Consider the following 15,077-nt stretch of genomic DNA (forward strand, 5'->3'; position numbering starts at 1 on the left):
ACGGAACTTGAGGCGTCTGATAAATCTGTTCAGACGACGCAGGTCTAGAATAGGCCTGAGGCCTCCCTTTGCCTTGGGGATAAGGAAATAACGGGAATAGAACCCCCTGCCCCTCTCCGAGGGAGGCACTTCCTCTACCGCCCCGAGGCGGAGAAGAGAGTGAACCTCTTGGACAAGGAGTAGCTCGTGAGATGGATCCCTGAAGAGGGACGGGGTAGGGGGAGAGTCCGGTGGGAATGCCGAGAGTTGGAGAGCATAGCCTCGTCTCACTACGCTGAGCACCCAGCGGTCCGAGGTTATTCCCTGCCACTCTCGGAGGAAGGGATGCAGTCTGTTCATAAAGGGGAGGGTGGAAACCGGTGGGATGGCGAATGTTAAGGTGCTGCCCTCGAGCGTCCCGTCAAAAGGACCGCTTGTTGTTCTTTTGCTGGCCCTGCTGGGAGCCCCCTGCAGGGCCTGGGCGGTCTCGGCGGTTTGACTGCCTAAAACGGTCTCGGCCTCGCCTAGATGGAGTGGGTCGAGGAGGCAGTCGAGAGGCAGGTTGCTGTTGCTGCTGCCGTTGGGGTCGCTGTCTGCCCTGGCGCCTTGTGGCCTGTGGCACATAGAGGCCTAAAGACTTAAGGGTGGCTCGAGAATCCTTGAGGGCGTGTAATTTACTGTCTGTTCTGTCCGAGAACAGGCCCACGCCCTCAAAAGGCAGATCCTGGATGGCCTGTTGCACCTCCAACGACAGGCCAGAAGACTGCAGCCACGCCGACCGGCGCATCACGATGCCTGATGCCATGGCCCTTCCTGCCGCGTCGGTGGCATCGCTCGAGGACTGAAGGGCCGCTCCAGCGACTGTCGCTCCCTCCTGCAAGATGGTGTTAAAGTCCTCCGCCATGTCAGATGGTAAAGCGCGGAGGAACCGTTGGAGGGAAGCCCACAGGTTTAGATTATACCTGCCCAGGAGCGCTTGGTGGTTCGCAATGCGTAGTTGTAATGCCGCAGTCGAATAAATTTTCCTCCCGAATAAGTCCAGTTTCTTGTTCTCTTTATTCTTTGGCGTACTGGACTGGGCCCCCTGTCTGTCCCTCTGATTGACCGCATCTACAACCAACGACCCGGGGGGGGGTGGTTGTAGAGGTATTCGAACCCCTGGGAGGGAACGTAGTACTTGCGCTCCGCAGTCTTAGAGGTGGCAGACACTGAAGCTGGAGTCTCCCACAGGGGCTTGACCACCTTCAACACCCTGTCATGGACAGGGAGCGCGACGCGGGAGGGGCCTGCTGAGCTGGAGGTCCCGAAAAGAGGATCATCCTCCTCCGAAAGTTCTTTGAGGTCTAGCTGCAGGTTGTCAGCTAACCTTCTAAGTAGTTCCTGATGGGTCTTGTAATCAGGAAGGGGTGTTCTCTGGTCCCTAGAGGTGGTATCCGGAGGAGAGGAGGAGGAGGACTGGTGAAGGGGACCCATAGAAGGACCCTCCATAGGGTTGGACCCCTCGTCCGAGGAGTCCGGTCTGTCCTGACTAGGAGGTGGGGGCGGGGGCTGGACGGCCACTGAGGGAACTGACGCCGTGCCCTGGGTCGGTTGTTGAGGCCATGGCCCCCAATAGGGCCATTGCCAGGGCCCCTGCATCCACGCCGGCACCGGTCCCGGTGCTGCGGACGTTGCCGGCCCGCAAGGTGCCGGGCTGCGCGATTTCGGGCGCTTCCCCTTGTCCTTGCCACGATCCGGCAGTGATCTGCTCCTGGAGGAGCGGGAGCGGCTGCGGCGGTATCTGCGATGCCGGTGAGGAGGGGAACGGCTGGAGCTAGACGAGTGTCCCCGGGACCTCCTGGCTCTGCGGCGGTCAGGCGCTGGCGACCTAGAGCGGTCTCTCCCTCGGCTGTCTCTTCTCCGGTGCCCCGGAGAGTCCCTGAGTGCCAAGGCATACGGTGCCGGGGACCGCCTCGGGCTAATTCTGGGGGCCCTTGCTGACGGAGAGCGGTGGTAGGGCTCCGGAGCAGGGGGACCCCGACGGCTGCCAGTGGATCGGGAGCGGTGGCTGTCCCGGGAACGCGCGCGGGCCCGGACCGGAGATCTTGATCGGTGCCGAGAGCCCGAGTGGTGCCGAGAGCCCGAGCGGTGCCGTATAGCTCGGTGCCGAGAGCCCGACCGGTGCCGAGAGCTGGATCGGTGCCGGTCATCTCTAGGTGAGGGCGTTCGGTGCCGGGAGCTGCGCACCGGGGAGCGAGAGCGGCGCCAGCGCAGATGTTCCGAGCGCCTCTGCTCCGCAGGCGAGCCGGATCGGTGCCGAGAGCCAGGTGACCGGTGCCAAGAGGTGCGCACCGAAGTGCGAGGATGGTCAGTCTCTCTCGGTGCCGGCTGGCTGTCCCGACGGTGGTGGGACACCGAGGATCTGGAGGCCGATGGAGAGTGGCTGCTCTCGGAACCTCTAGACCGCTCCCGTTGCTGCGGTACCGAGGTGCTCAACGACCTAAGGTCGGAGCGAGGAGGGGGAGACTCCACTTCCCCCGTCCTCGACCGTCTGGGGGGAGACGATGGTTCCTGTCTCCGCTGCCCACCGGGGTAACCCAGCGCGGATCTACCCCGAGACGCCAATCCTGACTCCCTCGGCCGAGTGGGGGATGGAGGCGTCGGCCTGGCCATGAGAGCCCATGCCGCTACAAACGCCTCCGGCGTCGTCGACGGCCCTTGCAGGAGAGGTCCCCCACCCCCCGGGGTCGGGGGAGGCTCCCTGCGTGGCGACGCCTGTGTTGGCTCTGGTTGTACCCCCTGCTGTACCGGTAGCAGGGGGGAGTCCATAGACACAGGCTCCAGCCGCTTCTTTTTCTTCGGCACCTTGTGCGCCGGTGCCGCTGCCGGTGCCGGGGGCGCGCTGTGCACCGATGAGATGCTCGGTGCCGATGGAGACCCCGAGGGCTCGGAGACCGGACGAAGCGCCGACTCCATCAGGATCATCCGAAGGCGGGCATCTCGCTCCTTCTGCGTCCTGGGCTTGAAGGACTTGCAGATACGGCACTTGTCCTTCCTATGAAGTTCGCCCAGGCAGCGAAGACAGCGATCGTGTGGGTCGCTGATCGGGAAAGCCTTAGAGCATTCCGCGCAGGCTTTGAACCCCGAAGTGCCCGGCATGGCGCCGGGAGCCCGTAAGGGCTAACTAACTACTTAAACTACTAAAACAATTTTTTTTTTTTTAAACTATTAAGGTTAAAACTATGAACTTTAACAACAACTAACTAACAACTATAAAACTAGAAGGGTTTAGGAGATTGCTATTTGCGGTAAAGCAAGGGGCAGCGTTCCAAAAGACCGTCACGGGCGGAAAGAAGGAACTGGAGGCCACGGGGTCGGCAGGGTCCCTATATACCGCGACATGAGCGCGGCACTCCAGGGGGCGCAGGAGCCGACCCGCAGGAGGTTGCTAGGGGCAGAAAAGCTTCCGGAGGCTCGTGCACGGGGCGCGCACTCACCTATAATTGAATGCATATGAGCAAACACTCAAAGAGAGAACTGGGCATTACTCACACCAAATGTAATATACTTAACTCAAAGGGACATTGTGTGGTAGTTAAGACATAACATTTAGGATTTGGTTTTAAAAGGGTTTTACAAAACATCCTATGAACAGTACTGTTTTCATTTTTTATTTCAACGATAAATCATATTTAAAAACTAACATTCCTCTGCTGGGTTTGCAACTCTAATACTGACATGCTGTGCAGGAGAAGCAGAAAGTGAAACTAACCCAAACGCACATGAAACTAACTAGTCCAATGTCATTGCACAAGCCAAAAAAAAAAAAGAGCAAAAATCCAGTATAAATAGCAGAGTATCAGTTTTTTGGGGTTTTTTGTTTTTTGTTGTTGAAGTACTGCAGTTTTAGTAAGCTAAAATATTCCTAGTAAGACATGGAAACAATTTTATTTAACCTGACAGTGTCTTTTTAAAACAATGTCCTCTCCACAAAATATAAGCACAAGCAAGTCTAAATTCTGTATTCAGTAGTCAACTCCCATCTGAGAGAAGCAATGAGGTCTCTGCAGTATGCCCTGAAATATCACAAGACAATTGGGATTTACCTAACAATCCACTGTCAACCATTAAATAGGAAACACAGTCCAATATATAGCCCCTGCACTATGCTTCAGAGAAAGCATACCTCTTGAAATTCATAGCAAATATACACCCTTGAGATGAAGTTAACACTATTATTCCAAATCAGCAATGCTGACAGTGCACTGATACGGCAGTAAAGAAATAGAGCTACTGTAATTTCAGGCTACTGAGAGTACATTCCTATGTGAGGTACCAATGACTCTCTTTTCAGTGAGACTCATTTCTCTGCAACCTCTGATGTTCCAAAGGCTGTGATGTTTCTTTCAGGCCACAGGCCCCAAGATTTCAAATCATTCCTGTGCCATATTAGTGGACCAGTCAATTTCCATTCCACAGAGACATAGTCTATAGACAAACATGAACTGTTCTTAATGGGGAAAACTATATTGGACCATTGATAAAAAATTCATTGCCCAAGAAAACATCGACAGATGTTTGACTGATCATACCATGTTCCTGGCATTCCCAGGCATTAAACAGAGGGTGCCTCGACACAGTGAAAGAGATTCTAATACACAAGATCATTCCACTACAACAGTGGGGGAGGGGGGACTGAAAAGATTTTAATAAGATGTTTAACGTATTTTTAGGAGAGCTTTAAAACATCTCAGCTCAACGCTGAAGCTCATGTCTACTTGAATTATATGATGCCTTATTCACAGTGAAGGCACAATGGGTCCTTTTTGCATTTCAGTCATCTTGGATACTAAAAAGAAACTAGTCTGTATCGCTTTGTTACTAATCCGGTTCTCATAGTCAGACTGGAGGGGGAAAAGGAGGTATTCTACTCTTCCAGGCTCTGCACACTCCACCCACAAGCCACTAAAAGGAGATGCCACTCACAGTAGATTGTGCAGATGTTCAAAGGATGAACATGCAGCTCTGAGTGCCACTGGACTCCTTGAGCTTGACTCCCCTTCAGAGGGGCTGCAGTTTGGTGATGGCTCTGTGAGGTTTCCCACTTGATCGGGGGAAAATAAAAAGTGGTGGCCGCTCCCAAATGCCACCCCCTTATGGCACCAAAATGAGATGTCACTCATCTGCGTATCCGTGACGCTCCAACTCATTCTGAGCATGACAGAGACTATAGTAAACAATACTGACATTTAAATATCATCACTCAGCATCTGAGATAATCCTCCAATGCAATGAATGGGCAGTTCAGACCTCTTGGAGCTTCTGCTCCAGGATCTTGGCAGACTCACAGGGACATCTCTGCTGTGGCTGCACTCAGGCCACATTTCGGAAGTTTTCCTCAAAACCATAACAGCTAGAGAGTCACTTTTTAAGTGAAAGCTGACGTTCTGGAGCCTCCAAAAGATGCTAGCATAGCATATGGGTATGTACCAGCTGTGTCCAAACCCTGCTTCTGATGCACTAGCACGAGGTGGAACGCTGGGTTGTAATCACTGCTGGGAAATGTTAAAATCCTAACAAAAAAATGTTCTCATGCAATTAAAAAAAAAAAAAGAAAATCAATAAAAAATATTTTTACTTAAAAAGCATAAAAATCAATTTTCATATCTAAGCTACCTGACACATCCCTTCAAATTGTCCAGGAGGCACCCTGGAATTCCAATCAGACATTCCATGAGGGAAAAGAATTAAGCTGACAGCAGAGCTGTATGAATTAGTGAGTTTTTTGTGGCCTTTCTTTCTACCAGTCAAAAACCAGGAAGCTGTTGGGGAAGTGTGTGCAGCACTCACCTTTTAAGTTCCTCTTCCAGTTCCTTGACTCTGTTTTCCATCTTGGCTTTGGCCTGTTTTGTGGCTTCAAGCTCTCCCTTCAGCACCTCCTGCTCACCAGACAGCTGGTCCACCTTAGCAATCAAATCATTCTTCACAACGTTCAAGGCATTTCTTTAAAGCAGGGAAAGGAACAGTAAGCAGAGATGCCCTGAGAACAGAAACTACCTCCTACAGGCAGCTGAGAAGAAAAAAACAATCTCACATGCCACCAGGACATTCTAAATAAGAGTTTCCTGAAAAGCATTAAGTGTAGTGGAAACTCAAAGAAAAACGGTGCAATTCGGTGGCAGGGAGCTAGATCGGAATACAGGAATTGCCAGACTCATCAGATCATGTAGTCTGAAATCTTGTCTTGACTGGCCAGCACCAGATGCTTCAAGGGAACATGTGAGCACATCACAAAAGGCAGAGATGGTGTAATCTACCCCCCACATTACGTGTCATCTTGATCACTAATAAAGTCTGGATTAAACTCTACTGCATGAGGTTTAATATCCTCTCCACAAATTTTTTGTTACAATTCATTATAAGAGCTGTGGACATTCTTAATAACCATATAAACCTCTGATTCCTTTTCTGAATATTAAGTTTTTAGCCACAACAATTTCATGTGGCAGAGAGTTCCAATCTAATTATGTATTGTATGAAAAGGTATTTCCTTTTATTGGTTCTGAATTTCCCTCCTTTCAGTTTCATTGACTGTCTTTGTTTTGAGACAGAAGGAACAGAAAATTATCATAGAAGATTAGAGTTGGAAGGGACCTCAGGAGGTCATCTAGTCCAACCTCCTGCTCGAAGCAGGAACAAACCCAACTAAATCATCCCAGCCAGGGCTTTGTCAAGTCAAGCCTTAAACTCTAAGGATGGAGATTCCACCCACCTACCTAGGTAACCCATTCCAGTGCTTCACCACCCTCCTAGTGAAAACGTTTTTTCTAATCTCCAACCTAGATCTCCCCCACTGCAACTTGAGACCATTGCTCCTTGTTCTATCATCTGCCACCACTGAGAATAGCCTCTCTGGAACTTTTCTTCCAGTAGCTGAAGGCTGCTATCAAATCTCCCCTTTCTCTTCTCTTCTGCAGACTAAAGAAGCCCAGTACCCTCAGCGTCTCCTCATATATCATGTGCCCCAGCCCCCTAATCATTTTCCTTGCTTTCCGCTGGACTCTCTCCAATTTGTCCACATTCTTTCTGTAGTGGGAAGCCTAAAACTGGACACAATACTCCAAATGTGGCCTCACCAGTGCCAAATAGAAGGGAATAATCACTTCCCTTGATCTCCTGGCAATGCTCCTGCTAGCCTTCTTGGCAACAAGGGCACACTGTTGACTCATAGCCAGCTTCTTGTCCACTGTAACTCCCGGGTTCTTTTTTGCAGAACTGCTGCCTAGCCAGTCAGCCCCTAGCAGTGCATGATATTCTTCTGTCCTAAGTGCAGGACTCTGCACTTGTCCTTGTTGAACCGCATCAGATTTATTTTGGTCCAATTCTCCAATTTGTCTAGGTCACTTTGTATCCTATCCCTATCCTCCGGCATATTTACCACTCACTCCACCTTAGTGTCATCCACTAACTTGCTGAGGGTGCAATCCACCCCATCCTCCAGATCATTAATGAAGATGTTGAACAAAATTGGCCCCAGGACTGACCTCTGGGGCACTCCACCTGATACCAGCTGCCAACTAGACATTGAGCCGTTGATCACTTGATTGACCCATTGATCACCCATTGAGCTTGATGATCCAGCCAGCTTTCTATCCACCTTATAGTCCATTCATCCAACCCATACTTCTTTAACTTTCTGGCAAGAATACTGTGGGAGATGATATCAAAAGCTTTGCTAAAATCAAGGTGTATCACATCCACTGCTTTCCCCACATCCACAGAGTCAGCCATTTCATCATAGAAAAGCCATCACGTTGGTCAGGCATGACTCGCCCTTGGTGAATTCATGCTGACTGTTTCTGATCATCTTCCTCTCCTCCAAATGCCTCAAAATGGATTCCTTGAGGACCTGTTCCATGATTTTTCCGGGGACTGAGGTGAGGCTGACTGGTTTGTAGTTCCCCAGATCCTCCTCCTTCCCTTTTTAAAGATGGGCACTATATTTGCCTTTTTCCAATCCTCAAGGACCTCCCCCGATCACCACAAGTTTTCAGAGATAATGGCCAATGGCTTTGCAATCACATCAGCCAACTCCCTCAGCACCCTCGGATACGTTGCATCCAGCCCTATGAACTTGTGCATGTCCAGCTTTTCTAAATAGTCCTGAACCTGTTCTTTCAGCACTGTGGGCTGCTCACCTTCTACCCATACCATGCATGCTGCCCAGTGCAGTAGTCTGGGAGCTGACCTTGCCTGTGAAGACAGGCAAAAAAAGCATTGAATAATTCAACTTTTTCCACATGATCTGTCACTAGGTGTCTCCCCATTCTGTAAGGGGTCCACACTTTCCCTGACCTTCTTCTTAAGGCTGTAGGAACCCTTCTTGTTACCCTTCATGTCCCTTGCTAGCTGCAACTCCAACTGTGCTTTGGCCTTCCTAATTTCACCCCTGCATGCTCCCTAGTCATCTGCACAAGCTTCCACTTCTTGTAAGCTTCCTTTCTGTGTTTAAGATCACCAAAAATTTCTCTGTTAATTCAAGCTGGTCACCTGCCACATTTGCTATTCTTTCTGCACATTGGGATGGTTTGTTCCTGTGCCCTCAATAAGGTTTCTTTAAAATACAGTCAGCTCTCTTGGACTCCTTTCCCCTTCATATTAGCCTCCCAGGGGATCCTGTCCATCAGCTACCCGAGGGAGTCAAAGTCTGCTTTTCTGAAATCCAGGATCCGTATTCAGCTGCTCTCCTTTCTGCTGATCTTCCTTTTGTCAGGATCCTGAACTCAACCATCTCATAGTCACTGCTGTCCAGGTTGCCATCCACTTCTACTTTCCCTACCAATTCTTCCCTGTTTGTGAGCAGCAGGTCAAGAGGAGAACGGCCCCTAGTTGGTTCCTCCAGCACTTGCACCAGGAAGTTTCCAGTCTATCTTCTTGATACCATTCATGGCTTTACATATTTACATCATGTCCTCTCTGATTTGTCTCCTTTCTAAGATAACAATCTGAATCTTTTCAATTTCTCTTTATATGAGACTTTTTCCAGGCCCTTGGTCATTCCAACTCCCCTTCTCTGAATCCCTCTAACAGTGTAATATTCATCTGGAGATGGGACGATCAGTATAGCACACAGCATTCTATATAAAGATGGTCCCACCACTTATGTAATGGCATTCTATTTCTTTCTGTATTATTCTACAGCCTATTCTTTATGCAGTCTAACATTTTGTTAGCTTTTCTGATCACAGCTGCACATTGAGCAGAGGTCTTCACTGACCTATCTACAGTGATGGCCAAGTCCCTTTCTTGTGTTGATACAATTAATTTAGAACTCCATCAGACATATAAGTAGTTTACATTTTTTCCTCCAATGCACGTAACTTTGCATTTATCAACACTGAATTCATTTGTCATCATATTGCCCATTCACCTAGCTTGTTCAGGTCTCTCTGAAGTTCCTCACAGTCCTCTCTGGTCCAACTAACCTAAAAGAACTTGGTGCCATCTGCAAAATTTGCTCTCTTTCTACTCACCCCCATTTCCGGTTCACAAATAAATACATTAAACAACAAAGAACGTAGTATGGAACCCTGAGACATCCAGGTGTTCATTTTTTGCCATGACAACATCATACAATTTATTTCCTGTCTTCTTGCCAGTTTTTGATCCATTTTGCTTCTTACCCCAAGACTGTTTAGTTTCTTGAGTAGCCTGTTAGGCAGGACCTTGTTGACAGCCTTTTTCAAGTCTAAATAAATTATTTCCACTGGCTCTCTTTTATCCACCACTTTTCTGACATGTTCAAAGAATTCTAAGACATTAGTGAGTCATGATTTTCCTTTGCAGAAGGCAAACATTGAAGCTAAGAGTTCAGAACATTATATATATCCTAAAGGTCACCTATGCCCATTTTGGATGCTCTGCTCCTAATGAAGTTAATGAAAAGCCTGCCATTGACTTCAAGAGGGGTCAGGCCCTATGAGCACGTGTGTGGGAAGATTAGTCAAGTGACTGTACAAAAGAAAGATCGGTAGGAAAGCCCCTCAAATACGGAATTCCTCTTCCTCAAGCCCAGGAGCCAGCACCATCAAAGAAAGCTTGCCAAACCAGACACCAACAAGCCTGAGTGAGGCAGGAGTTCTGACCCAGCACTATTGCAAGATGACAGGATGTATAAAAAACAGATAAGCAGTTCAGAACATGCAATGATTTCTTACTTGGTCTCCAGAAGTTGCGAGTTCTCCAACAGCAGATTCCCCACTTCTTTGCCCATTCCTGAAAAAAGAGGCCCGGTAGTTTTGATCTGCACCTCCAGAAAGACAGAGCCTTATTATGGGCTAACTGATTCATGCTTAGGGGGAGGAAACAGCTTTTGTTAGGCAGCCTTACAGCTGTGTATCCTGCTGCAGAGTGCCTCCTGCTGAAATAATATGGAACAGCAGCAAATGTGTCCATGTGTCTTTTCTGTAAAGGACACAAATGCTTTTTTAACCACTCACCTAAATACACACAAGCTTCCTTGAGGGGGCTCGGCCAAGGAGATGGCTGCACTAATGCTGGCTAGGGGACGCTGGGTCTAAGACCCCCAATTCAGCCCTACTACTACCATTGCTCCTTATAGTGATTCCTATGGAGGGAAGCTAGGAGTTCAGGGGTTCTTGGTGTCCTCAGATTTATAGCAATGCAGAGTGTTATCCAACTTGCAACCCACTACTGGGGGGTGACAAGATTGTTCCCTTTCTTAGTATACAAGCCAAATCCTCAGTCCTTAAGTATACCCATTTTCAGAGTTCTTGTAACCAGCTCTAGGCACATGAAGGCTCCATGGTACCATCCTGCTCCCTCTACGGCAATCTGAGCAGGGTTTTTACACAGGGCGCCCCCTGGTTTCTTTAATTTTATTTAGGCATCTCTAAAGACATTAAGCTTAATTCAGAGCCACAACACGTTAGGCCCAAATCGTGAAACATGCACATGTACAAACGCAGCTTGCACACAGGGTTGGGAGGCTGCACTTTTGCATGCACATTTTTAACGATTTGAGCTTAAGAGTGAGGACTGAGTTCAATACTTTTAAGTCAAACTGAAAGGGGACTGAACCACCCGGGACAGTCTCCTGCTGAAAGGAGCTCTGTGGGTTAAAGCTACAGAGACAGCCCCTTTCCCAATGGGGGCCAAACGGAGTTCTGGGGGGTAGAGGCATGGAGACAAGCCCCTCCCCTCATGGCACAGTGTTAATGCTTGGATAGCATTCTCTCACTACAGATGACGAAGTACAAAGAGCTCACACAACTGTAGTGGCTTGCATTCAAGTTCTCTATCATGTTGCCTTGCTGCACAAAAATGCCTTCCTTTATAACAGATAGACATTTTTCATGAGAAATTATTCAAGGTGCCATTTAATTTATGTTTACAGGAAAATAATAAACGATTCACACTTGAAGTAAATGGAAGTTAGAGAAACATGGTAGCACACGAGAAGTGAGAACACAGCACAACATTTCAACACACATTTCCTCTTCCCACAGTTAGATGGAATGGGTTCATGATGGCAAAAGCAAATTCCCAGCAAGGATGAACAAGAAGCAGCAATTTAAAAAGTAAAATTTAAAAAATAATGGACAGGAAATGAATGACTTTGATGTTTCAGGTTCCGTGTTCTCGGAATGCTGAGAGGGACACTGCAAATGCCTGAGAAGTGGGAGACAAAAACTCCACGCTGGGTGTTAACCAACTAAAAATGTATTTCTGTCGGGGAGAGGAATGAGAAATGCCCCCCTTTCTTTCATCTTCTAGCTGATCATATATGCGTTATGGAGCTATTCCACAAATCTCAGTGATTATGGGACATGGGACTCTGGTTATAAAATGGCATTCCCACCCCCTCCGACTGGATTTTAGCAATAGACTAAATTAAATGTATATCTAGTCAACTTTTCAGAAATGGCATAACGATGTTCCAGAAGCAGAAGGGAGTCATGGGTAATGGGAGTTCATGTGTAGGATTTTCTTTGGATTACTCCTTCCTACATTTGGATTCCCTTGCTAGATATCATGGTACTAGTGCATCTTCAGTACAGAAAGGAGCTGTGATGGAGAGGATAAGCCTATCATCCCAGAACTAGAAGCTCCACACTGCCCAAGCCACAGATACTTTCCTAAAAGCTGCCTGTCTGGCACAGTGGAAACTATGGGACACCTTACCGCAGGAATGGTACAGAGGACTATTTATGGGACTAGAGGAATGGAGACAGTTTTCCCATGCATCAACGTGGGTACTCCGAGACAACCTCATCTCAGCGCCCAGAGTAGGGAAGCTTGGAGAGGTTAGTGGTGGGACAACCCTATCTATATGAAGAGAACTCTGGGTGGGATTTAAAGGAGATCTTTTCATGTCCCCTCTGCATGCCACCAAAGGGAGGGAAAACCTGGGAATAGACAGTCAGATGTTAGAGTTACTCAATGCTCTGCATCTTCCATATGCTGGCAGACAGTTTGATGCATCAAAGCGGATAATGAACTAAGAAATAAAAGAGAAGCCCAAATCACAGAAATTGAGCTATTGTCTCCTGCTTCTCTAAGGGGTGAAACCACCACAAAAAACAAATTCAAGAAAACTCAAGAAGCATGAAGAGATGTTGGGTGGACAAAAGGAGTTAAGAAAAAACATATGTTTAAAAATGGCCTTCGCCTTACCAAAGAAATCATCCCGCACTATGAGAGCCATCCCACACGAGAAGGGGAAACAGAAAGAGATGTGGACAAAGGGGAGAAGGCAGGAAGGAAGAGAAAAAAGCAGCCATTAAGTACCAATCTGTAAACAGCAAATAGAGCAGCTCATTAGTGCGCGTGGTACACGCTGTGACGTGTGCTATGCTGTCGGAGGATGAGCGCGTGGTACACGCTGTGATATGTGTTATGGTGTCGGAGGGTGTGTGCATGGTACACGCTGTGATGTGTGATATGGTGTCAGAGGATGTGCGTGCGGTATACGCTGTGACGTGTGCTATGGTGTACAAAGATGCGTGTGGTATACATGATGATGCTCAGTAGGAGCAAGTCTCTATCCTGCTCACTAGAGCTTGGCCTACCAGGGATTTAACACAGGAGATTTCAGAACATGCTCAATAGGATTTCCCATTCCATTTCCATCTTAATTGTTTGCTCTGAGCTATGCATCTTCGGGCCTCCCACCCCCACAACACAGGTAACTAACAGACAGCATGGACAGGGCAAGGGAAAGACAGCGGGAGAGGGAAATTAAAATGGGGGAAATCACAGTTTATGTTTGGGGTGCCTTTCCTTACCCAGGAAGAGCCCACATTCCCACTAACTGCAGTGGGGTTTTCCGGAGGAAGGACCTTCGGCTTGGATCTTTTGTGGGAGAAGGATAAAGGGAATCTATACCAAAGGAAAGGAAGATGTATAATGCTTTCCCTTTCCTTGGCAAAGCTTTCTCAGCACTCTGTAGACCCAATCCTGAGAGGCATGGGACTCCTCAACTCCCATGAAGTCAATGGGCCATGAAGTCACTCAGCATGTCATAGGGTTAATGACCTCTGTGCTGCCTCTAAAGACATTTGTATCTACATGTCGACTGCCTTTGATAGGCAGTAAAGGCCCAATCCAAGTGCACTGAAGACAAGAGAAAGACTGCCACTGACTTCATTGGAAACTGGATCAGGTCCTAAGTGCTTTATAAGAGAAGGAGCAAATTCTGCAAGTGTGGGGCTCCCAGTGACTTCTTCTGATGGCAGAATGTGGCCCTAAGGCAGTGAGTTTCCTTAACAAAAACAGCATAACAAGAAGGCCCAGAGACAGCATCTGCAAAATGTCTAGCCAGGAGGACAAGGCTTCGACAAAGAGCAGAGATGTTGCCACTTTTAAATCCATCACAATCTTCATTCATATGGAGTAGGGAGAAGAACCTCAGCTAGATTTCTGTGCCCACCTGGACTGGACTTGGGATACAGCTCCTATCCTGACAAAGGGAACTTTCCACCCCAGACTAGAAGGAAAGAGATAGTAGGGTTTCCCCATGGTCCTAAAGAGAGAGATCAATTTAGAGAGTGGAATGAACCTGCAGAAAGCCACACACAAAAAAAGCTTATCAAGCTGTAGCAGGCATGTGAGCATAAAGCAGAGATCTCCTATTGTACAGGGACCTATCAGTGCAAGCCAATCAAAAGGCAGGACAAAGGCCGCAAAGCCAACTGTGATTGGACAACAGCAGGGGAGTATCATGTGTATACCACGTCATTCAATCTAAACTCAACAAGGATAAAAGAAAAAAAAAAAGAAAAAGAAAAACAAGGAAACTGAACAGAGGAGAGATACACACCTGAGAACTCCCCTAAGGGCCATGTCCAGCGAAGCACAGAGAGACAGGGGGGAAAAGGAAGTGAAAAAAGGATCAATCAGTGACTGAAACCAACAAAATAAAAGTTTTGTTAAAAAAATTAACAATGATTCAGCCATTTCAATGTCAAAAGGCATGAAATAGTAAGGACAGGACCTGCCATGACTGCAGATGGCATGACTCTACATACAGCACATAAAAAAAATCAAGGGAAGGTAACCCACAGTACACCTGGAACTACGTGCCTTAGTTGTCAGTTTTGTGGACAAGAATCTGAGGAGGTCATGTCTTCTTAAGTTATATGAACCTTTATTTTCCTGTGATGTGGTCCATTTAAACTGCAGGCCAAAAGCTAGATCACAATTCCACCCCTTCCCCACCTAAGTGAATGATATATTTGACTTTGCCAATCATAGTAGCATAGTACCAATTATGTAGTCAAAGGATGCCTTAACCTGCAAAAATAGCCATTAGTATTTAAAACAGTCTTTATACCCCAATACTGGCACTGGCTTTGTTATTTAGTTTCAATTTCTGTGATGAAATAATATATAACTTACCACTAATATATTAGCTGAAGTTCTCTCTTCATCACAAAACCCCTTTTATGAAAAGCAAAGTTTCCAAAGCAAACACGGACAGGTCACCTAGCAGTGAAAAAAAGGACCCGCCCACAGCCCATAACAAGCATTCATTTTGCCACTCACCCTTCAGTTCCAGATTTTTATGGGCAGTGAAAACAGGAAGGTGTTTTATGTGT

The 15,077-nt window shown here is 47.5% G+C and overlaps 1 protein-coding gene across 27 annotated transcripts in view; it reads right to left on the reverse strand.

Annotated features, from left to right (window-relative positions):
- MAPK8IP3 (mitogen-activated protein kinase 8 interacting protein 3) overlaps window positions 1–15,077 on the reverse strand; it is a 135,220-nt gene that overhangs the window by 45,495 nt on the left and 74,648 nt on the right. For 24 of the 27 annotated variants that reach the window (XM_067551395.1, XM_067551390.1, XM_067551400.1 and 21 more), the window contains 3 exons: window positions 14,300–14,311; window positions 10,176–10,233; window positions 5,809–5,961 (listed from right to left, as the gene is read on the reverse strand). In XM_067551395.1, coding sequence (XP_067407496.1) covers window positions 5,809–5,961; window positions 10,176–10,233; window positions 14,300–14,311 — 223 coding nt within the window. The remainder of the gene's footprint in view (window positions 1–5,808; window positions 5,962–10,175; window positions 10,234–14,299; window positions 14,312–15,077) is intronic. The other 3 variants (XM_067551402.1, XM_067551392.1, XM_067551412.1) reach the window with 1 other exon arrangement.

Source organism: Emydura macquarii, unplaced genomic scaffold, assembly GCF_026122565.2.
Source record: "Emydura macquarii macquarii isolate MOO-44397 ecotype Brisbane River unplaced genomic scaffold, CSIRO-AGI_Emac_v2 contig_1348, whole genome shotgun sequence".
NCBI lineage: Eukaryota > Metazoa > Chordata > Testudines > Chelidae > Emydura > Emydura macquarii.